The sequence below is a fragment of the Carassius gibelio genome, chromosome A7, assembly GCF_023724105.1.
Source record: "Carassius gibelio isolate Cgi1373 ecotype wild population from Czech Republic chromosome A7, carGib1.2-hapl.c, whole genome shotgun sequence".
Taxonomy (NCBI): domain Eukaryota; kingdom Metazoa; phylum Chordata; class Actinopteri; order Cypriniformes; family Cyprinidae; genus Carassius; species Carassius gibelio.
Genome location: NC_068377.1, coordinates 9,935,013 through 9,960,706, shown reverse-complemented (window position 1 = coordinate 9,960,706; position 25,694 = coordinate 9,935,013). Strand labels below are relative to the sequence as shown.

The 25,694-nt window shown below is 41.3% G+C and overlaps 1 protein-coding gene across 1 annotated transcript; it reads left to right on the top strand.

Annotated features, from left to right (window-relative positions):
* Positions 1-8,230: 8,230 nt before the first annotated feature.
* On the top strand, positions 8,231-9,640 carry LOC128016395 (paraneoplastic antigen Ma1 homolog). Its single transcript, XM_052600866.1, has one exon. The coding sequence runs from the start codon at positions 8,231-8,233 to the stop codon at positions 9,638-9,640; it is 1,410 nt and encodes a 469-aa protein (XP_052456826.1).
* The last annotated feature ends 16,054 nt before the right edge of the window (positions 9,641-25,694 follow it).

The window sequence follows — 25,694 nt, the reverse complement described above, 5'->3', positions numbered from 1 at the left end:
CAGAGAGTGCTTTTCCCAAAAAAAAAAAAAAAATTAACAGCAGCCTGTCATGGAGAAAAGAAAATCTCTGAATGCTCCACGTGAAACTTTGGTGTTTCGCCCTTTTTCGTTAAACATTCATTCAGCTGTGCCACTGTGACTGAGGAGTTACAAGAAAGAATGTGAGAACAAAATAAAAGTATATGATTTTATGTTTGTAGTTTATTAAGAATATATTTAATTATCCCACAACATAATTTAATATCCACTTGGGGGAGCAGTTAAACAGTTTATTAGGAACAATCAAAGCTTACTTTCAAACTAATTATAAAATAACTTTTTGGCATCCTTACTCCAGTCTCACAATCCTTCAGAAATCCTTTTAACAATCTTATTTTCTACCAAAAAAAAAAAAACCATTTATTATTATCATCATTATTATTTTTTATCATTATTAATGTTGAAAAGAGCTGAGAATATTTTTCAGGTTTTTTTAGGGGGAATAAATTGAAAGAACTCTATTGTTTTTACATTTGTTAGAGTTATCTCTATTTGTTACATTTATATTATTTACATCATACTTTTGAATGGTATAGTATTGTATATTATTAATGAAACTTAATAATGTTTCACTTGATCAGTGGTGGACAGTAAAGGAGTAGCTTTACTTCGTTACTGTACTTAAGTACATTTTTCAAGTATCTGTACTTTACTGGAGTAGTTTTATTTTGAACAACTTTTACTTTTACTTCACTACATTCCAAAGAATAAAATCTTACTTTTTACTTCACTAAATTTCATAAAACATATCGTTACTCCCTATAATATATCACGTGCTCCGACACGCAGAAGCGGTGTCTGATTCATCATGAACGAACTGAGTCTTTTCAAAATAAACTGGAGTCGACCACTCACTGATTCAAATGAACCGTTTAGTGCGAGTCTCCAGAAGTAAGAACCGGCAGATCTTGTGAGCGCGCGTGCGTCTGATGTTGCTAAAAGTAAGTTATGTCGAAATTCTGGATTAATTATTGTAACTGAAAATCATATTTAGGTCAAAACTGTCAGTTGTTTGGGAACTAAATCCGTTGTAAAGAGTGATCTATTTGAGCCCACTGAAATGCTCGAGTGTAGACGATGCAGACAGATCAATTTTAGGTAAAAAACAAAACAAAAAAACATAAAATAACACAGATTAAATACAATAACTCATGCACGTTCAAATTCACCGCTGCCGTAATGTTAACAGTTTTATTAAAATGTCCTATGTTACGTCTGTTTTTATATTGTTTATCGACAGTAACGTTATACATATGTAGGCTATATTGTTTGGATTAACTAGACGAGTAGACAGACATGAATGTTCATCGTACTGAAAATAAGTAAATATTGTTAGCTGATGCTAACTGTCTAGCTAACAAGCTTGTTAGTGCTAAGTTGATGTAATTTTTATGATGTCCAAATATTTTTATTCAGCCACACACATACACACACACACACACGCACACACATACACACACACACACACACACACATATATATATATATATATATATATATATATATATATATATATATATATATATATATATATATATATATATATATATATAGAGATTACATCTGGTTAGAAAAGAAAGGATGTGATGTTCAGAACATGGTAACTACAGTAATTATCAGTGGGAAGAGATGCACCCCGTTTGGCCAGGGGTGTTTTTAAACCACAGACAAGATTTGAGAAGGAAAAAATCATTATGAAATTTGTTTTATTATTTTTTTCCTTAAAATGTTCTTCCTAACTTCAGGCCTTATTATCATGTCATATATACAGTACAGACCAAAAGTTTGGACACACCTTCTCATTCAAAGAGTTTTCTTTATTTTCATGACTATGAAAATAGTAGATTCACACTGAATCAAAACTATGAATTAACACATGTGGAATTATATATGGAATTATATACATAACAAAAAAGTGTGAAGCTGAAAATATGTCATATTGCAGGTTCTTCAAAGTATCCATCTTTTGCTTTGATTACTGCTTTGCACACTCTTGGCATTCTCTTGATGACCTTCAAGAGGTAGTCACCTGAAATGGTCTTCCAACAGTCTTGAAGGAGTTCCCTGAAAGATGCTTAGCACTTGTTGGCCCTTTTGCCTTCTGTCTGCGGTCCAGCTCACCCCTAAACCATCTCGATTGGGTTCAGGTCCAGTGACTGTGGAGGCCAGGTCATCTGGCGCAGCACCCCATCACTCTCCTTCTTGCTCAAATAGCCCTTGATGCCTTCAGTGTGACTCTACAACTTTCATAGTCATGAAAATAAAGAAAAACTCTTTTAATGAGAAGGTGTGTTCAAACTTTTGGTCTGTACTGTAACTTTGATGTTCTGTAAAACAACTAACTTTAAAATACTTTTTTTCTTACTGGTGAAAATCAGATGGTCATCTCTGTTTTCTCTCAGGTACATCACAGTGTAAGCTTCACAGTGAACATTACTCTAATCAGCGTAGTCCATATCAACAACAAAAATATCTTGACTCCATATAGTGGTTATTTTGGAAAAAAATCCAAGGTATTTTGAGCAGTAGGATTATAAAAAAAAATGTGCTAATATAAAATTAAATTAAGTAGCCTATATAAAATTGCAAACATCTATCTTGCAGTACTTTTTTACTTAAGTACATAAAAATTGAGTACTTTTGTACTTTCACTTGAGTAAAATTGAAAAAGGAGTACTTTTACTTTTACTGGAGTAATATTCTACCATATGTATCTGTACTTTTACTCAAGTACTTGATTTGTGTACTTCGTCCACCACTGCACTTGATTATACTTTAAGTCAGGAATTATAGTTTGGAAAAAGTATTTGGAAAAAGTCTAACTAGTAAAATGTTTACACGTTATGTGAAAACTAGTACAAGTATATAAATAAATAAAAAGATACTTACAAACAGTAAAATAAAATAAAAACTTGAAGAACAGTCTTGCTGCTTTTTCTTCTGTGTGGGCATATTCAAGCTGAGTACTTCAGTTTGAATCTAAATAGCGCGTTCAGGGGGGGGGCGTGGTCACATTACACATAACATACTAATATGCTTTTAATATCCAAATCCGTTAAAGGATTTTTAGGCTGCATTAATTAGGTAAACCGGAACCGGAAACACTTCACATAACACCGTACTTTCTACATCATTAGAAGAATGGCATCTACGCTAATATTTGTCTGTTTCTCTCTTGTTCCGAGGTCACCGTGGCCACCAGATCCAGTCTGTGTCCAGATCAGAGGGTCACTGCAGTCACCCGGATCCAGTACGTATCCAGACCAGATGGTGGATCAGCACCTAGAAAGGACCTCTACTGCCCTGAAAGACAGCGGAGACCAGGACAACTAGAGCAACAGATACAGATCCCCTGTAAAGACCTTGTCTCAGAGGAGCACCAGGACAAGACCACAGGAAACAGATGATTCTTCTGCACAATCTGACTTTGCTGCAGCCTGGAATTGAACTACTGGTTTCATCTGGTCAGAGGAGAACTGGCCCCCCAACTGAGCCTGGTTTCTCCCAAGGTTTTTTTCCATTCTGTCACCGATGGAGTTCCGGTTCCTTGCCGCTGTTGCCTCTGGCTTGCTTAGTTGGGGTCACTTCATCTACAGCGATATCATTGACTTGATTGCAAATAAAAACAGACACTATTTAAACTGAACAGAGATGACATAACTGAATTCAATGATGAACTGCCTTTAACTATCATTTTGCATTATTGAGACACTGTTTTCCAAATGAATGTTGTTCAGTGCTTTGACGCAATGTATTTTGTTTAAAGCACTATATAAATAAAGGTGATTGATTGACATTAGATATAATGAAGGGAGACATGAAAAACAGACATTGCGTTGTTTTCATATGGATTACTTTATCTCAGAATATTTGTTTTCGGCAGCACTTGTTTAGTTTAAAAGTACACATTTCAGGCTTTCTATATATATCTCTCCCATGTCTCTTCGTTGAGTATTCACAGAGTTACAGTTCATTTTAATGACGTGTTTGTACTTGACGATCAGTGGAGACAAAGGCTGCAGACAGCGCACCTTGTTTGTTATCTTTATGTTATAAGTACAACTGAGAGAGTTCCTTCAAGACAATTTACATGCATATGACCACAAAGTTGAGTCATGCTCGCTGTGACCAGCGACAGAACGGAAGGCCTGTGATCACCTGGTGCACCACATCAGAGATGACAAGCACCTGTTCAACAAAGACCCAGAACGAACAAGTCTTTCACAGCCAACCGTTGATGAAAAATCTGAGGTACTAAAGGACATCACCTCAGTCACCTAACACAGTCATTAACAAACTGTCAAATTAACTCCAATTCCAAGAACCACATTCTCTGTCTGTAAAACAGCAACCACCAGAGCACAGAAGGTCAGAAAGTCTGCTACAGCCAGAAGGCACCACAAGAACAATGCAAAATAGGAGAAAAGGTTTTTGCAACCCAGGTGCACCCAGCCATGCCAAGCTGCCTCCGACTGTCTGCTAAAGAACTTCCTGCCTTGCTGGACTGACCCCTCATTAGACCATGGACACGCCCTCATCCAAACCAAGGATGCAGAGAGCCAGTCTTCAGTGACATGCTAGAAAAAGGGGGAGACAACACAGACTTGAACAGATCTGACCCCACATGCACTACACCAGTAAAAAACAGAACATTACTTACACCCAGAGGTAAACACATCTACTGATAACACATTCAACAAACATATTCTTCCAACAGGTAGAATATCCAACTTTTAGTGTAACAAAGTTACACATACCAACCATGAAGAAACGTGCAGCCATCCTCACAATAGGTAGAACACCTGACACTAAGTTAAGGTTCATGACACACTAGCTGCACCTGACATCCTAGCTCAATAGTAGTTGTAACCCATGCTAGGAAAACCCTCAGCAGCCTTGTTTTGTTTTGTTCTTCTTTTACCTATCCTTCTCCTTCCCCTCTTTCCTGAGTAGGTGAAACGCCTAGACACCCTGCAAGGGTCGAAGGTCTGATATTAGGATTGACTCGCAACACCTAATATCCGCCAGCCACTCTAAACTGAATGGAAGCCAGAGAGCTCCATGCATGATAGGTCAAATCATTGAATTGAAAATGAAATTACTAGAAAACTAATGGTAAACGTGTAAAGTAAGACAACCTAGAAGAACCAAACAAAGTTAACCACAAATTTGATTGATGAATCAAAATAAAAAAACAATTTCCAAGACGATCTAAACTATCCTCAATGTGCTAAACTACATTGACTAATTGAACTTAACCACGTGTACCTAAATAACCTGATGCCTGCACCAGTACAGTAACTGTCATGGAGGTGTTGTCTTGCTGTTTGCTGTGTTAGTCTGCTTCATCTGCATTTGTTTCTCCAGCAATCGACGATGTCTTCACCTAAACACCTCGCCGATCGAAAGGGGGATATGTAACAGAAATGAGTCGAACCAGACAAATTAAAGAGTCTATCAAAGCTGTGTTGGAACATGAGCCGAATTCCTCAGGAAGTCATAAAACATTCTGTGCCACAAGTCCCAAGGAAGATAACCAACCAACCAACTTTAACACACATTAACACCACTAGAACAATTATTGACAATTTCAATTCGAAGAAGAGAAATCTGGTGTCAAATGTGTTGTTCGTAATGGAAATGCAATGCTGGACATCACATGTAAACCCATGAGATCGAGTTAAACACTTCCATTGACTTCCCCCCACCTAGCAGAACCAGTCTGAAATTCCTAAGGAGGGGGGGGGGGGATTGTAACCTCTGTCTCCACAGAACATCCCTATGTCAGAGAATGACAAAGAAACTGTCTTTTGTACATATATATATATGGACCAAAATGAACTCCAAAATGACTTCTAAATGAATCAGTCCATCAATTCACTCCATATTCATTTATGTGTATGTTTTTTTTTTTTATAACTATGGTGTAGCTTAAGGATTCATAATTGTGTTTGGTATGTGTGTGATTGAATCTGCTTGCTTGAATTAGACCAGACAATAATTTATTTGTCCCATGTATCATATTCATGTTATAGGAATCATGTCCAAAATTAGACCCTGCCAGAGCAGGAAAATTCGGACCACATGCTTGGTAAGATAAACATATGATTTATGATACCCCCGAGCCAAGACAATATCTGATCGGTCAAGACAACATTTGAGGTGTGGCCAACAGGCCAGTTTAAATACTTAGGACACCATAAAATCTTTGCTTTTAGTTCTAGCCTTGCTTTTGCTATCAGTCATGCCAGCTTTTTAGTCTCTAGCCATGCTGTTTAGTCATCACTATTCTCTGAGGTTCCAGCGTGCTTCAGCCTGCACGCCTGCTGCTACTTAGCCACAATGAGAAGGAACACAACCTAGTCTCATCAAACTTTATTTCTTTTCTTTTCCGTTTGAGAGTTTCGTGTTCTGAGTTAAGTCTTGTATCATCGACCTCGTCTGCGCGTTTCAACTCCAACCAGCCACACAACTCCATCTTCAGCCAACGCCCAACAACCACGGGCTTCCCAAGACGTCACTTCAGCGACTACTGAACTTCCAGCCAATCAGCGACACCAGTGTAGGGACTAAAAATACGTTGTGTTAAAATGTATTTGATATTATTTTAATTTTTCTTTATTTTGAAATATGATGCAACAACTACGTTTTGCTTGTATTCAATGAGAAAGTGTGTTCAATACAGGTGTACTATTGCAAGCCAATGACTGTTGAGCTTGAGGTTGCATCATAACGTGAGTCACGTAATGAGGAAGGAGAAGAATCACACATGTTGAGAGAGTGTGCTGTCAGGTCTACTGTTCCGATGAAAAGTGCGTCATCCTTTTGGAGACTAGTATATTCTTTGTAATATAAGGCCCAAAGTGTAAAGTGACGACACTTGTTTTATTTTCTGTTCGTATTTTACGTGCATCTTTGTTTTGTTGTTTTCCGTGATCCTGCGAGTCATCACTTAGTAAGCCGTTTGTAATGATGGCTTAGCGGTTATAGAGACAATTGACTTTATGAACAAAACGGTGTTTATGAAGTTATTAGTCATTTGCGGTGGACGTTGGAATGACGTGTGAAATTGGACAGATCGCGTGTTTCATCGCTGGACTTGGATCGACTGGATTCGTCTCATGTTCAAGACTGATCGCGAAGGGATGCTGAGTGTTCGTGTCGTGAGAAGCCTAATATTGTTTCACTGTCATCGGATGAACGTAAGTGTCTTCGGGTTTTCGTGGGAATACTTTGAATTCATCATCTGATTAATGTGCACCAACGAACTGGGCCCCAACTATAATGATCGATCATACGTTTGAACTGTTGACTGACTCAAGTGCTTCATAACTGTTTGACTGACTCCCGTACATTTGAATTGATTGAAAGATATGTAACTAATGTGCATATATTACTGAAAAACAGTTTATGGTGTGAACTGCAAGTTATCTCAAGTGTTTAATTGAACTTGAAAGACCTATTTTGTTTTATTTTATTTTTTTGCATTATTTGGTTTTGGAGGAAACTGAGTGTTTGCTAGGATTCTGAATTGAAATTTTATGTATCTTGATTAAGTTCTAGTATTCTAAGAAGGAAAGTATAAGAAGTGTGAAATAACAAGAACCATACTGAGACTCCAAAAGAGGTTTATATATTTTTTATTATTTAAAAAGAAAAGAAGCAACTTGCATATATCATCAGGAAGAATTGTTTATCTTCTTTAAAAACAAAGGAGTTGTTACCTTAATGTACAAATACATTTTGTTATATTTTTTCCCTTTTAACATTTGTCCTTTGGGTTTTCATTGGGACTGGAAAGTTAATTAATTTATTAAGTCACTGAATCCTTGGGAAATGTAAATAAGAATTGTTAAATTGATCTTTAGTGAAGAAATTGAGTAAAAATTGGTACAGGAGGAAAATTCATTTTACAATTTTTTTTGTAATTACAAAGAGGAACTACCGGCCTAATTCACCATCCAACTGCCGGGAATCCAGGATTCTTGTAAATAATTAAATCAACCCCCAGGGTTAAGGAAAGGGTTACATTTTGGAGGCACCGCTGGGATCGTTTTTTTTTTCTCTTTTCTCCTGTTTACCAACATTTTTCTTTATCTTTTCCATTATAATTCAGTATAGCAGTGACCGTAGATTTGAAACACTGTTTATTTCACCTCAGTGCTAGTTCCTTGCCTTGACTTTTGAAATTATGAATCTGGCAAAGACTGTTGAGTGGAGCAGAGAAGAGAATGCAAATCTCTCACGTGCCATTGTATTGAGCAATGTTCCTTTAGGCACAAGTGATGACACTATTAAAAAGGTGTTAAACACAGTAAAAGTTTTTGGTCGCAGTAGAATACGTGGTCGCCGTGGTGATGTAACTGGCAGATGGTTGTTTATTTTAGTGGAGGCCAGTGCCGATCTAGAACCTGATGTTATACCTACTGAGATAGGTATAGAAAATGAAGCTGGACCCTGGAGTGTCAACTTAGTGGGCAGTCTAGTAGCTAGTGGTCCTGCCTCTGAAGGTGATACTTTTCAGCTCAAGCTGCAAGCATTGTTGCAGCAGGAGGGTAAATCTATGGATGAAGTGAAGGCCCTGATTGTGGAAAAGCAGTCTCCCAAATCAGATATCAGTGTTGACCTTGTTGATGCCATAGGTAAATTGGTAGATCGGTGCAACCAAGTTTCCAGTGATGGTCCTGCCTACAGAAAGCTGAAGTTGTTTTCAGGGCTGAAACCTGTCCCTCCAGGTGAAGAAGAGTATGAAATCTGGATGGAGCAGGCCGCTCAAATGATAAGTGAATGGCAGTGCACCGAAGCTTCAAAGAAACAACGTATCGTTGAGAGTTTACGAGGTCCTGCTGCTGATATTGTCAGGTTTTTAAAAGTGAGTAATCCTTCTGCAAATGCAAATGAGTACTTAGCTGCCCTTGAGACTGCATATGGAACTACTGAGAGTGGGCCTGACCTTATGGCTAGATTTCGTCACACCTACCAGGAAAATGGAGAGAAACTTTCAGCTTTCTTGTATCGCCTAGATAAACTTCTCCACAGAGCCTTGTTGAAAGGTGGGATTGATGCTGGTGGCATAAATAGAGCCAGAATGGAGCAGTTAATTAAAGGAGCCCTTACCAATGATATGGTTGCCTTGCGAATCAGAATGACTCACACTTTGCAGAGTCCTCCTTCTTTTTCACAGTTGATGAAAGAAATACGTGAAGAAGAACACTGGGTAGCTGCAAGGGAAAATGTTAAAGCATCTGTGGCCACTGTCGTCTCTCCCCAGGCATATGCGCCATCTGAATTACAAAACCTGAAGAAGGAGGTTAAAGAGCTATCTACACAGGTGAGTCAACTGTTGAAGGTGGCGACTGTGCCTTGTGGTTCTGATCCTGCTCCTCAGAAAACATCCATCAAAAACTCTGAGACTGTGCACCGAGACAACTCTCAAAACGCTAAACCCATTCAGCAACCAGTGCCTGTGATCTTTTGCTACAAATGTGGTGAAGACGGACATAAGAAGTGGGAGTGCAAGGCACCTGAGGACCTCAGAAAAGTGAATCAGAAGCTGATGAAGATGCAGCGCCTGCAGGGAAACTGGGCAGGAGCTCAGTGAAGGAACGGCACGGGGCTCCTGAGACAACACATTCCACTTGTGGTTCATCCATGCTTGATGCCGGTAAGCCAAAATTGCCTGAGGGATTAGTAGGACCTGTCTCAGAAGTGCCTGTCCAGATAGAAGGTATCTACGCAAAAGCTCTTCTTGACAGTGGTTCGCAGGTTACTCTCTTATACCGTAGCTTTTATGAAACATATCTGAAACATTTGGAACTTCAGCCTGTGGAAAACCTTGAGATTTGGGGTCTAAGTTCACATAAATACCCCTATGATGGATATTTGCCCCTTAGACTGGAGTTCACAGAAAGTGTAGCTGGAGTGCATCAAGTGATTGACACGCTTGCCATTGTATGCCCCGACCCTGTGAAACGGGAGGGAATAGCTATTTTACTTGGGACTAACACTAGCTTAGTGAAGAAACTGTTTGAGTCTTGTCGTGAACAAGCTGGTGAAAAATCCTTGAATGTGCTAACCATACATCCTGTAATCAGAGAGGCGTACGAGACTATGCAACCAACAAATGTTTCACATGATGACCCAGACAAGCATGGAACAGTTTGGTTTATGAAGCATAACCCTGTTGTTCTGACACCAAATCAAATTCTGCAACTTCCTGGTCTGCTTAAGTTTCCTGGTCAAATGACTGAATCTTTAGTGCTAGTTGACAGAGCAGCAGTTGGTGACACAAGTTCTGATGACTTAGAGGTGAGGCCTGAACTTCTTTCAGCATCTGTTGTATCTAGTCGCAGAGTCACAGTGACCGTTAGGAACATGTCTTCAAAAGAAGTATGGGTGAAACGAGGAACTCCTCTTGCTCATGTTTTTCCAGTATCCTTAGTGCCTCAACTTACTGCTAAACAGCCGCCAGAACAAAATACTTTGACACCTGCATCTTTTGATTTTGGAGATTCTCCAATGCCAGAGGAAGCAAAACAAAGATTGTGTGAGAAAATGATGCAGAGAAAGGAAGTGTTTTCACTACATGAGTGGGATGTAGGATGTTCAAAAAGCACCACTCATGAGATAAGGTTGAATGATTCATGCCCTTTTAGAGAAAGATCTCGCCGTCTGGCCCCCGCCGACTTCGAAGATGTGCGACTGCACCTACAAGATCTTCAGAGTAGTGGCATTATATCCGAGTCCCGTAGCCCCTATGCTTCGCCCATTGTTGTGGTGCGCAAAAAGTCACGGAAGGTTAGAATGTGTGTGGACTATCGGACTCTCAACCAACGGACTATACCAGACCAGTATACTGTGCCCCGTATTGAGGATGCTCTCCATAGTCTTTCTGGAAGTAGATGGTTCACTGTTCTCGATTTAAGGAGTGGGTACTACCAAATACCCATGAGTGACGCCGACAGGGAGAAGACAGCGTTCATCTGCCCAGTGGGGTTTTATGAATTTGAGCGTATGCCCCAAGGTATCTGTGGAGCACCGGCCACTTTCCAAAGAGTCATGGAACGCACTGTAGGGGATATGAACTTTTTGGAAGTGCTAGTGTACTTGGATGATTTAATCATATTTGGACGAACTCTTGAAGAGCATGAAGAGCGCCTTTTGAAAGTCCTTGATAGGTTGAGAGATGAGGGATTAAAGATTTCCCTTGACAAGTGTCAATTTGGCAGGACTTCTGTAAACTACGTAGGGCATATAGTGTCTCAAGATGGAATATCCACTGATCCTTCCAAGATCGAGGCTGTTGTATCCTGGCCTCAGCCCCAGACAGTGACAGAGCTCAGGTCTTTTCTAGGGTTTTGTGGATATTACCGGCGTTTCGTGAGGGATTTCTCAAAGTTGTGCCGACCGTTAAATGAACTTCTGAAGGGGTATCCATCTTCTGCAAAGAAGAGAAACAAAAATTCACCTGTGAGTAACACCAAACCCTGCTTTAAACCTTCTGAACCATTTGGATCTCGATGGACGGCTCAGTGTGATACAGCCTTCCAAACCTTGAAGAATTGTTTGACTCAAGCTCCAGTGTTAGCCTTTGCGGATGCACAAAAGCCATATGTTTTGCATGTGGACGCAAGCATGGATGGACTTGGAGGAGTTTTGTATCAAAAACATGAGGAAGGATTACAACCAGTTGCTTTCATCAGTCGCAGCCTTTCCCCTTCGGAGAGAAATTATCCAGCCCATAAACTGGAATTTTTAGCTCTGAAGTGGGCTGTTGTGGATCGACTGCATGACTATCTTTACGGTGTTGCGTTTGAGGTTAGAACTGACAATAATCCTCTTACTTATATATTGAAGTCAGCAAAACTTGATGCAACGGGTCACCGTTGGCTGTCTGCATTGACCACTTACAGTTTCAGCTTGAAATATAGACCTGGCCGCAGGAATGTCGATGCAGATGCGTTATCTAGGCGTCCACATACTCACCCAAGTGATGATGATGAGTGGCAGGAAATTCCAGCTGCAGGTGTGAGGGCTCTTTGTCAGGCTTTGTCTGTAGAGAGGAGAACAGAGAATGTCTCTTACCAATGTGTAGTGCAACAGGCAGGGGCACATATGTCTGCTGTTCCGAAAGCTTACTCTTGTGCTGTTGACGTAGCTGCAGATCACTTACCCGTGCTTAGTCCAGGTGAGCTTCAAACAGCACAGAAAAATGATTTGTTCCTTGGAGAAGTGTGGAGGGCAGTTTGTGATAAGAAACACCCTAGTAACATCCAGAGCAGCCACCCTAAGATGAAGATCTTGAAGCGAGAGTGGGAAAAATTGTCTGTATATAATGGATTGCTTTACAGAACAGTTCGTCAGAGTAATAACCGGGTGAAACGACAGCTTGTACTGCCAAAACAATTCCAAAAAAGAGTGTTAAAATCTCTGCATGACGAGATTGGACATTTAGGCTTTGATAAGTCCTATGGCCTAGTTTGTGACCGATTTTACTGGCCACACATGAAGCGTGATGTAGAGGCTTACTGTAAGACATGCGAGCGCTGCATTAAAAGGAAGACGTTACCTCAAAGAGCTGCTCCATTGTCTCATATGCAGAGTTCAGGACCCATGGACCTCGTATGTATTGATTTTCTTTCCATCGAAGCCGATTCCCGGAATGTTTGCAATGTTTTGGTTGTAACTGACCATTACACACGTTACGCTCAAGCTTTTCCCACGAGGGATCAAAAAGCTTCTACAGTGGCAAAGACATTGTGGGAAAAGTATTTCATACATTACGGTCTGCCTACTCGAATACACTCAGATCAAGGCAGGGATTTTGAGAGCCAGTTGGTGACTGACATGCTGACTATGCTAGGGGTAAAGAAATCGAGAACCTCACCTTATCACCCACAAGGTGATCCCCAGCCTGAAAGATTTAACAGGACCTTGTTGGATATGCTGGGTACCCTTGAGCCTAGTCAGAAAAGTAAATGGAGTCAGCACATAGCGCATTTGGTACATGCATATAATTGTACTTCCAACGAGGCTACTGGGTTTTCACCCTATTTTTTGATGTTCGGCAGAGAGGCTAGATTGCCTGTCGATATTTGTTTTGGAGTCTCTGGTGATAATACGTCACATGTGTCATACTCCAAGTATGTGTCCAAAATGAAGCAGGAATTACAGGCAGCTTATCAGTTAGCTCAGGCTACTTCTGAGAAGATGAATCAGAGTAATAAAGCTAGGTATGATCAGAAGGTACGCTATCATATTCTAAATGTAGGTGACAGAGTTCTTATTCGAAACCTTGGCCTCAAGGGAATACAAAAGCTTGCAGATAGGTGGAGTGCTAATCCCTATGTAGTGGAGAGTCAATTCTCTGGCATTCCTGTGTATCGTTTGAAGCCTGTTGATGGTAATGGATCATCCACAGTTATGCACCGAAATCATCTTTTGCCTTTAGGACAAGAAGTGAGGTTAAGTCCTCAGGTAGACCTTATACCTACTCCTTCACCTAGAGCTTTGAGGCGTAGGAGAGCGAAAGAGAAGCGTAGAACTGCTGAGTCAGAAAACTCACCACTTGTAGTTGATGCCTTTCCAAGGGAATGTAATTCTTCAGATTCAGAGTCTGAGTTTGGGTTTTATGTTGAAGATGTGACAAACATTCCTTCTCAAGTGACAGAGGAGATACAAAGTGAAAACTCTGTACAAGATGTAGAATGTTCAGAGTCTGGTGATGCTCACATGGTTTCAGAAATACCAGTAATTCAATGTCAGAGTGAAATTTCTGATGGTCAGCTAGTAGCTGAAGAGGGTGATACTGAAGTAGTTGATGTAATGACTGAAGCTCCTGATGTTACCTTACAGACTACTGCATCTGCTGATAATGAAACTCAGCCTGAGCTTGTACCTCCTGAAGTACGTAGATCAAGTAGGGAGAGGAGGCCTAATACTAGATTTACCTATGATAAGCTGGGTATGCCATTCATACAGTCTGTATCATCTCAACACTGTGGTGTTAATGTGTCAGCAACTGAAATACTAAATGTTTTTGGGTGTTACAACAGTTCACATGCTTGGTGGTGTAATCCTTATGCCTTGTGTGAAATATGTAGCAACTAACCTGTACTTGTGCCCTGTAAACAGGTGGTTATCATTTGATTGATGCATGGTAATTTTTGTAACCAGCATGGGGACATACTGGATTTTTGGTGGGGGGAGTGTGTAGGGACTCCTAAAAATACGTTGTGTTAAAATGTATTTGATATTATTTTAATTTTTCTTTATTTTGAAATATGATGCAACAACTTGTCATGATCCTGGTTCCCTTTCCCCTTTTCCCCTCCCCTCTCTGATGCTTTTTCTTCTCTTCTCCTACTTTGCACTAATCTTTCTTCTCTCGTTAATCTCCTTCAGCTGCTCCTCATTGCGCTACTCTTTGCGCTTGGCTTCCCGCACCTGTTTCCTCTTGTCCTTTGATTAACACTCCTACTACTTTCCCTTTCCTCCCTACCTGCCTTGCCAGATTATTCCCCTAAAATACGCTTAACTGGTATGTCTTATCCCCTGTCGTTTGTCCCAGTCTTAGTCCTGTTTGTTCGGGGTGCTGTGAGTGTGAGCCTGGAAGTTTAGCCGCCGCTCGTCTCCTGACCTGCCGATCTCTCTCTCTCTACTGTGAGGTTGCGGAGCTGTCCACCGTACTCAATCCGCCGGGGCGGCCGGTGGCTTTTGCTTTCTCCTTTTGAACAAGGACGAGTTTTGGTTCCGGTTTTTCCCTTTGGGATTTTTTCTGTTTGCATTCCCTATTATTCTCAAGCTCCTGTGTTTGATCATTAAAGACAATATTTGCTCCGCGAATTGCTCTCTCTGGTCCTCTTTCCACACGACACAACTACGTTTTGCTTGTATTCAATGAGAAAGTGTGTTCAATACAGGTATACTATTGCAAGCCAATGACTGTTGAGCTTGAGGTTGCATCATAACGTGAGTCACGTAATGAGGAAGGAGAAGAATCACACATGTTGAGAGAGTGTGCTGTCAGGTCTACTGTTCCGATGAAAAGTGCGTCATCCTTTTGGAGACTAGTATATTCTTTGTAATATAAGGCCCAAAGTGTAAAGTGACGACGCTTGTTTTATTTTCTGTTCGTATTTTACGTGCATCTTTGTTTTGTTGTTTTCCGTGATCCTGCGAGTCATCACTTAGTAAGCCGTTTGTAATGATGGCTTAGCGGTTATAGAGACAATTGACTTTATGAACAAAACGGTGTTTATGAAGTTATTAGTCATTTGCGGTGGACGTTGGAATGACGTGTGAAATTGGACAGATCGCGTGTTTCATCGCTGGACTTGGATCGACTGGATTCGTCTCATGTTCAAGACTGATCGCGAAGGGATGCTGAGTGTTCGTGTCGTGAGAAGCCTAATATTGTTTCACTGTCATCGGATGAACGTAAGTGTCTTCGGGTTTTCGTGGGAATACTTTGAATTCATCATCTGATTAATGTGCACCAACGAACTGGGCCCCAACTATAATGATCGATCATACGTTTGAACTGTTGACTGACTCAAGTGCTTCATAACTGTTTGACTGACTCCCGTACATTTGAATTGATTGAAAGATATGTAACTAATGTGCATATATTACTGAAAAACAGTTTATGGTGTGAACTGCAAGTTATCTCAAGTGTTTAATTGAACTTGAAAGACCTATTTTGTTTTATTTTATTTTTTTGCATTATTTGGTTTTGGAGGAAACTGAGTGTTTGCTAGGATTCTGAATTGAAATTTTATGTATCTTGATTGAGTTCTAGTATTCTAAGAAGGAAAGTATAAGAAGTGTGAAATAACAAGAACCATACTGAGACTCCAAAAGAGGTTTATATATTTTTTATTATTTAAAAAGAAAAGAAGCAACTTGCATATATCATCAGGAAGAATTGTTTATCTTCTTTAAAAACAAAGGAGTTGTTACCTTAATGTACAAATACATTTTGTTATATTTTTTCCCTTTTAACATTTGTCCTTTGGGTTTTCATTGGGACTGGAAAGTTAATTAATTTATTAAGTCACTGAATCCTTGGGAAATGTAAATAAGAATTGTTAAATTGATCTTTAGTGAAGAAATTGAGTAAAAATTGGTACAGGAGGAAAATTCATTTTACAATTGTTTTTTTGTAATTACAAAGAGGAACTACCGGCCTAATTCACCATCCAACTGCCGGGAATCCAGGATTCTTGTAAATAATTAAATCAACCCCCAGGGTTAAGGAAAGGGTTACACCAGAATACCCCTTTCAACGGGACTCCCTTTCACAGGAAACCAAGGCAATGTACCCTCAGACATTTGTGCTGGTGTATCTAATATAATTTTAACCCCATTGAGGAACTCAATGCGAGCGTTAATTAAGTGATTGATGGTTGTTCATGTCTATGCAATTTAACGTATTGCTGTAAACTTGGGATTCCATATTTCCATTCTCTTAAACTCATCTTTCCCTAACTTTCGATCTTCCTGGAACTTGTGTGAATGTGTGAGTGCGTGCGTTTATGTGTTAGATTAGTTTATATGTCTTAGATTTATCTAATAAAGCCTTATTCATATTGAAAAGAGAAGTATCTTGTGTTTTGTGCTTACAAGTCTTAAACTGCCGATCTTGTTACTGTGCTAATTGATAGTGTTTTCACTATACTTTGGATATTAATATCCAGCGCAGATTTGATGTTAAACGGCTTGTTCAGTGAATCACAGGGCTTCTCAGTGATCAGCCGTGAAACAGTGATTCTGTTCAAATTCCCTTTAAATTATTAAATGATTCCCTTTGAGCTAAATTGACCTGTTTCCGTTACAGCAGTTTGAGCCTTGGGAGCAGTTGAACATACTTACCGAGCAGTGGTGCCACGTATATATATGTCCCATGTCTAATAGGAGAGAGGTGGTGATTGGAGCGATTTGACAGCTGACCACATCAGCTTTTCACAGCTTTGCCTCCGTGGCCTGACTGAACTGACGCTGTGCTCGATTTATATTGCTTAAAATTTGAAATTATTTCAATAATTGGAAGTATTTCCAAAATGAAATATAGTAGTGTGACAACTTAGTTAATTTTAGTGAATTATGTTTTGAGCACTTGTGAACACCCGATACTTGGCATGGCTCTGTTTGATGACAACAGCATCCCAGCAGTGCGGCCAGTGTCGGATGTCCAGTCTGACCATATTCTGTACCCAGTCCCCAAACAGATTCTCCAAGAAGGACAAACCACTGTCACTGAAACAATATAAATTCAGACCTTTGGCCATACGTCTGTAGCACCCCTCAGACTCAGCTGCCACCACCACTGTGGCCAAGAACTGGCCCCACTCGTTCAGCACACTGGTGACATACTGCATGGTGCCCTGGCCATCACCATATATCTTCTTAAGGACCTGGAAAACACAAAGCAGAACATTCATTTTATAGTTTCTATAAATAACCTGTCTGTCCAATATAATTTATATGACTTACAGGACCTGTACCATTTTGTATCCATCACATTTGAACACTGAACAGTGAGGCCAAAGTCCCTTATTCAAAACAATAAGCTGGCTCAAGTCATTTTAAAGTGACTAAATAAATATTAAGTTTGCTTTTTTTCTGCATACCTTTTTGTACCATCAATGCAGAGGATGTCTCCAGTCACACTGAGGATTGAGGCTCTGTACACAGGCATCTTCTCCATCTCCATGATCGTGTGCACACCTCAACACACGGGCACAAGGAAGGGGAGTCCGGGGCAGAGGAGGGGTATAAGTACCAGCAGCTTTGACAAAGGAGAGGATGCTCTTCTGATACGATGTAGATCCAGCTGTGTGGGCTTCGTACAGGAGAGTCTGGTACAGGTCACGGCGCTCCACATACCACTCATCATGTCCCTGCTGCAGCATTCTCTGGACTTTGTTCATGGACACACTGTTGACCCTGTCATTCAGAAGAGTAACCATGCCTTTGTCAATGGCACGCTTCCCACATAGTATGGCAGGAAACATGCTTCTGATGGCCGGGCCCAAGTTCATCAGAATCTTGGGACTGTGTGCCAGCCAAATGTACTGCTGAACATGATGACTGTTCTCATCTTCACTGTCTGCGTCACTATGTGTCTTGCTCACTGCCCACCTCATCTTTTCACAATGTGAACACTTCAGCTTCTCCGTCAACAGGGTGTAATTGTACTTCATCCCACACACTTGCCTGGCATAACTTACCAAAGCCTTTCTTCTCAAGGTATTCACCTGGTGGTGAAGGGCAGTTGGAGCAAGATCAGCGGATCTTGGCTTGCATCACACCAACTGGGCGCCAGAAGAAGACCGGGGTTGTGAAAAAGGCCATCATGTTGGGCAGTCCTCCCTTGACAGAAGTAGGAATTGGGGGTGGGTGGAATTCCATCTTCTCCTTTAAAAGCCTTCTCTCCACAATCTCTCCTTTGGCATTCTTGTACTTGAAAGGCCTCTCAAACAGACCATACATCTCATCGCATTTCAGCCACTTGATGTTAGAAGGAGCTATACCATTGGCTTGTGTAGATGGAGGTGGATGCTCCCAGTATTTCTGCCAGCCCTCCAGCAAGATGTTACCGGTTTCTGAGGCAGAGGTGTCTACAGGGGAAGAAGGTCTTCCCTGAGATATGCTGAGGCTCATGGAAGAGTCCTGACTCACAGCTGGTGTGAGTTCTCCCCAGGTGGTCAGCTGTGTGGCATCCGCTACCTCAGACTCTTCAAGGACAGTTTCTGTAGAAAAAAATCAGACAAAATGTACTGAGCACATTGCTTAAGATGTGAATATAATGACAAACATAAGCATAATCAAAATAAAGTTTGTTTCTATTTTCCATGTTATCAGATCTTATTTTAGACAACACAAATGATATTTGATACAAACATTTTTGTAAAGAGCTGCAACAAAAAAATTTAGGAAATAGTTAAAAAATAAATATAAAAAAAATCCAACATATCACATCTATAAATTAAATAGATTTATGTGTTATCTAAATGCCAACAAGCACCTAGCTTGATAATATCCCTCACCCTGCTGAAAGTTAAAGTGAAATACTAATCATTATCAGTGCCATAAAATGTGTGATATTGCGGCAGTGTATTTAGTTAGATGTTTGAAATACATCAATAAGAAAATGTTAAATGAATTTTAAAATCGAGCTATGGCATGTTAATGTGATGATCGGAGTGCAATTACTGTGATGAAGGGACAAGGCTTTGTGGGAATTGTAGTGCCATCGGTGAGGTGCAAGTGAGACCAATAGTGGACACCCAGGGAAACAGAGACCAGACAGCGTGACATTACCCCCTTCTCCACGGAGCAGCTACCAGATGTTCCACCCGAACCCAAGAAGAGACCAAGGAACACAGAGACCAGGAGGGAGGTGGAGCGGCGGAGGACCAGGGGGAGCGACGGAGGACCAGGTAAAATGGGGAAAGAGACAAGAAGTGCAAACACAAAAACAAGGAGCCCAGGAGGGAGGTGGACCGGCAGAGGATCAGGGAGAGGGATGGAGGGCCAGGTCCATAGAGGGAAACAGAGAGAAAACAAAGACAAGGAACCCAGGAGGGAGGTGGACCGGCGGAGGATCAAGGGGAGGGACGGAGGGCCAGGTCCATAGATGGAAACAGACAGAAGAGGAGCAAAAAACAAAAACAAAACACAAGTCCCGGATAGACATAATGTTCAGTCCCCAGGGCCGAACCGACAGGGCAGGAATCCAGAGAGGAGCAAGGTGGAATTGGAGCCCTGCGGTCGAGACAGAAGCCTACCAGGGCGGTGCAGAAGACCACCACATCCGTGCGGTCGAGACAGAAGCCCACCAGGGCAGTGCAGAAGACCACCACATCCGTGCGGTCGAGATAGAAGCCCACCCGGGCGGCGCAGAAGACCACCACATCCATGCATTCGAGACAGAAGCCCACCAAGGGGGCGCAGAAGACCACCACATCGGTGCAGTCGGGACAGAAGCCCACCAAGGTGGCGCAGAAGACCACCACAGTGGGATCGATGACACAGGAGAGCAAGTCTGGTTAGGCAAGAGAACATGAACAAGTTAAGGGTGGCCTCCGTTAAAGCCCTGCATTTCAGCCTGAGCCCGACGGGCCCCAACTTATTTATGCCCCTAGGGCCGGGCTTCGGGCCAATTTTCACGTTATAGCTCACATGCGGGCCGGGCCTCGGGCCTTTTTTGGGTTATCCTTCTATTTATATTTTTAGACATTAAATAAAAAAATGAGAAGTTGACATCGACGATAGAAAAACAAACATAGAAAGACATTTCATAACCTCATAACTTTCAGAATCTGATAATTCAACCCGTTATAATTAAACTGACATACTGACATGACAGTCTCACGCATGCACGCTTTTCCATCAGCGCGACCCACAATTATACTTCACTTATATCCACTTATTGTAGTAGTAGCTATTATAGGCCTCTAAAGTAATGTAAATGTAAACAGCACATAGGGAAGAGTGATAGAAGAGAGGAGGACTGGGTTAAAACCTGGTTAAAACCTTCCACTATGGAGGCTATTCTTTTTCTCCACAATGCTCTGTATGAGACTGTTCTAACTTTTCATTTGACTGGACTTTATTTTCGTTTAACTGTTGGAAACTAATGGAAAAAAGAATGGACATGTTCTGTGGTGCATTTTTGAGGTAAGATAACCTGCAAGTTTGTTTTTAATTAATTTAATTTGTTTTGATTGTAGGCTATTTCTCATTTCGTTTGCGAGCGCTGTTGCGAGCCTGCCTCAGTATTTCAATTTTTTTTATTTTATTTTACTCACTGTGGTTTAATAAATAAACATTTATTAAACTAACTGTCTGTGTGATATGCTTGAAGTGTTTTATAAATTGATTTTATTGTAGCCTGTTAAAGTATTAGCGTTAATTTGAGAGGCTTAATTGATTAAATATGTTTTAGGCTACTCGCTGTCGGCTCGGCTGATTAACGTTAATCGTCATTATAAAAAAAAAAAGCTCCAAACATTTTTCTAAAATAACTTGATAAAGAAATGAAAAGAAACATAACACAAAACTGACCCATTTTTTAATTGTTGCAAATAGGGTAAGCTTCCGCTGTGTAATAAAATAAATGAATAATAACACGGGCACGTGTCGGACTCGGGCTGATAATTCTGATGAGCTGTCGGACACGGGTCGGGCTAGGGCCTGAGAGTCTCGGGCCAGGGCCGGGCTCAGGCCTAGATTTGAGGCCCGTGCAGGGCTCTAGCCTCCGTGGCCACGACAGGATCAGTCGAGCGCTTAGAGAGTTCGGCTGAGACGTGATGAGGCTGTGGAAGTTCCGCAGAGACGAGAAGAGGCTCTAGTAGTTCAGCAGAGACGTGGAGAGGCTCTAGTAGTTCAGCAGAGATGTGGAGAGGCTCTGGTAGTTCAGCAGAAACGTGGAGAGGCTCTGGTAGTTCAGCAGAGATGTGGGGAGACTCTGTTAGTTCCACAGAAACGCGGAGAGACTCTGGTAATTCCATGGTGTTTAGACTAGATTCAAGAAGATCAATGCTGACTTGACTCTGCTCATGAAGATCATTGGTGGCCTGACGCTGCTCATTAAGATCATTGGTGACTTGCATTTGATCATAAAGATCAATGGTGACTTGCCTTTGCCCATGAAGAACACTGGTGACTGGACTTTGCCCATGAAGACCATTGGTGACTGGACTTTGCCCATGAAGATCATTGGTGACTGGACTTTGTCCATGAATATCACCGGTGACTTGACTTGACTCTGGAGTGTCAACAGTGACTTGACTTGACTCTGGACTGTCGATGGTGACTAGCCCTGACTCAGGAAGGTCAACGGTGACTAGACTTGACTCTGGAAGGTCAACGGTGACTTGACTTGACTCTGGAAGGTCAACGGTGACTAGCCCTAACTCTGGAAGGTCAACAGTGAGTAGCCCTGACTCTGGAAGATCAACGGTGACTAACCCTGACTCTAGAGGGTCACTGAGCACCTGACTCAACTCTGGAGGGTCACCGAGCACCTGACTCGACTCTGGAGGGTCCACAGGAACCTGACTCGACCTAACTCGAACCTGGCGGCCTACTTTTGCAGTGGCGCTGGGCTGACGGTCCTCCTGTCTGTATGTAGACCCCGGTCTAAAAGTGGCCATCCCACCGGGAGAGACAGGTGTGGCTGGGGTATTCCACGGAGAACGATGTTTTAAATAAAAAACAAATTATAGGCGTCCAACTGCTCCAATTCAAGTCTAGGAACCGGGTCATCCAGCCCGGGATTGAACATATCCTTTAGGGCCGCATCATTATATCCCAAACCATCCACTAGGGTCCAGAACATTTGTGCTATAGCACCCACCTCAATCCCCTTTTGGCAGAGAGTGGTCAATTTGACGTATCTTGCCCTTCGTTCCATCATACAAATACAATCAATCCAAAGGGAAATGAACAAGCAGGGGTCAAAACCAAAAATCCGTCCAAACAAATAAACAGGAATGGAACAGGAACGGGAACAGGAACTCGGAATACGAGGAACTCGGAAGAAGAGGAAACTGGGTAACGGAAGGAAAGGACTCCATGAAGACAAACAGGAAAAGACTGGTTAATATAGGAAGGATAATGACTAACAAGTGAAGACACCTGAGTGCAATTAACTGGAGTGCAATTACTGTGATGAAGGGACAAGGCTTTGTGGGAATTGTAGTGCCTACAGTGAGGTGCCTAAGAGGAAGTGAGACCACTAGTGGACACCCAGGAAAACAGAGACCAGACAGCGTGACAGTTAAATGTTAATTACCAGCAGCTGCCAACAATTCAGCATCATTGGCATAGTCAGGATCCTGCCGGAACTTAGAAAGGATAGATTCAGTCTTCTTTCCTTTGTGTTTCCTTGACTCCTGTTCATGCAGAAACTAAAGAAATTGTAGAAAAACACATACAAAGTTGTACTGTACAACATAAACACACGTACTTACACTGTTACCACTTCCTATGTCTAAAGCACAAGCTTTTGTGCAGAGTAAACATTGATGATTTTACTATTGAAGGTGCATTACATGTGCCTAACTGATTTACACATGCACTATTTTTTTTTTTTTTTTTTATTAACAAAACAGTAAATATAATTTAATCTCAGTCAAAGGGCCAAAGTTACCTCCAAGCGTTTGTCAAGATGAAAGGTGACAAGTGGGAACTCTCTGGCATACTGCAGCAATCGTTCCTTTTGCCACTTTAGGAGATCGCTCTTCTCACCCTTCTGGCAATATTCAGACAGCAGCCATATGACCCAGCCCACATCATTTTCAAGCAGCCACCTGAAAGACTGTCCTGCATATTTGGTGAATGTGACAACTAGCTGGCCTTTCCACATTTCCCGTCCAGCTTCCTTTGCAGCAGCCTCCGCCTTTCCAGAATCCAGACAGCTGGGGTCTAGTGCTTTGCTGGGGGCCATTGCCACACTCTTAGCTGCATCCGTACACTCCAGCTTGGCCTCTCCCTGCCTGTACAAACGGATGCATGGGTACAGGTGCTGTTTTTGGTGGCTGCTCAGCTGCTGTTTCAGTGAGAAGCTTTTCCCACACACTTCACACACGTTCCTTTGGACCATGAAGCTGCATGTGCCGAGTCAGGTTGGACTTCACAGAGAAACTACTACCACATACACTGCACTTGTGTCCCACCAAATCCATGCTTTTTATCTGTTGTAATAAAACAGAAACAGATTTAGATTGCAGACGCGGAACACACAGAATTCACCACAAAGTGTAAACAACCCGAGATCACGGTTTACCAACCGTGACAGTACCCCCCCCCCCCCCCTCTAAGAACTCCTCCTGGAGTTCCCAGAAGGGCCTACCTGCTGACTGAATTCATCAATAAGTGAGTGATCCAATATGTCCCTAGCAGGTACCGAACTCCTCTCCTCCGGACCGTAGCCTTCCCAGTCCACCAGATACTGGAATCCTCGTCCCCTCCGTCTCGAGTCCAGAATGCGATTAACCGAATATCCCCATCTACGAGACGCGGCGGCGGGGGAACCGGATAGGTGGATTAATACGTGCATAAAACACGGGTTTAATTTTGGACACATGAAAGGCGGGGTGTATCCTCTTGTATGCAGGAGGTAGTTTGAGGTGGACTGTCACCGGACTAATGATCTTGGTGATAGTGAACGGGCCGATAAATTTGGGAGCTAGTTTATTAGAAACGGATCGCAATGGAATGTTACTGGTAGAAAGCCACACTTTTTGACCCACGACGTAGACGGGAGGCTTTGACCGGTGGCGATCGGCCTTGGCCTCAGTGCGCTCCCTCACCCGGAGCAGAGTCTTCTTCAGACTTCAGATTCCAGACTGGGAAATGCTGGTGGCTGGTACCCAGGGCCGGCCCGAGGCATAAGCGAACTAAGCTGCTGCTTGGGGCCCCTCGCCACCAGGGGGCCCCCCAATAATTTTTTTTATTTTTTTTTTATAATTAAATAACTTAAACAAGTGATATAAATGAATGAATGAATGAATAATGAACGAATAAATTAATAATTCAAGACAAAAAAAACGTATTTACCAACAACTGCTGCTGTGTCTGCTAGCGTTTTAGTCATGCGCAATTGCACATAGACACCTCGCGTGCATTGACAATTCGCGCCAGCGCGCAAGTGTGCTTCACTGTAATAAATGATAAACCATGTCACAAAAAGGATGTATCCCTCTGGTGCCGAAAAGAGAAAGAAGAAAAGGACATAAAGGTGGCTTGTCGTTGGACGTTCGAGAGTCTCAAATTTAGGGACCGTCTCTAAAGTTACATGCGATATTGTTATACACTTTTCTAACGTCAGTAGCATTTGAGGAGAATGACTTACAGTCATAAAGACAACTGTAATTGTTCATCTAGGTGTCAGCTATAATGCACAATTGAATATAATGTTGAATATTTATTAAAACAAACTGTAAGACATATGTAAATTATGCTACTTTTTCACATGGGCTCAAAGGCAAATTTGAAGCTCAGTAGCATTTGAGGAGAAAGACTTGCAGTCACCTTATACATTTTTAATATATATTAAAATAAATTATAAATCATTTAGGTAAAAACGAGACCCGTTTATCACTTTCAGGCACATTGCTGTTAAACATTCCTGTTGTTTTTTTGTTTTTTTTTCAGGTTCCCTTACGAAAATTACCCATGGTTTTATCAATAACACCACAAATCATCGTTCTTGTAGCCATGGCAACTGCAAATTAACCATGGTTTTGTTACTTCAAATAATTTTTTGTTGTTGTTGTTGTTGTTGCTATAAAAACAGACCTAAGCCATCAATAGCCTTTAAATTAACTTCATATAAATTATTGCATTATATAAAAAAAAATATGAGGCCATAATGATTGGTTAATAATAACACTGTTAAAATACATATTGTAGGCACATACAAAATAAACAATTTATGTACATGTTATTACAAATGCATGCACATGGAGCCAAATGCCATGTAATTGCTGCTGTTACATTTTTGCTATAGATTACACAGCCTATATAATTTCTTCAATTTGGCAAATTATTTATTTCATGTTTTGTGACAGTTTGTATTCAGAAGTTTAAGAGTGAAGTATGTTAAGTATTGATTTTTATTTATTTATTTTGTATTAATACATAAT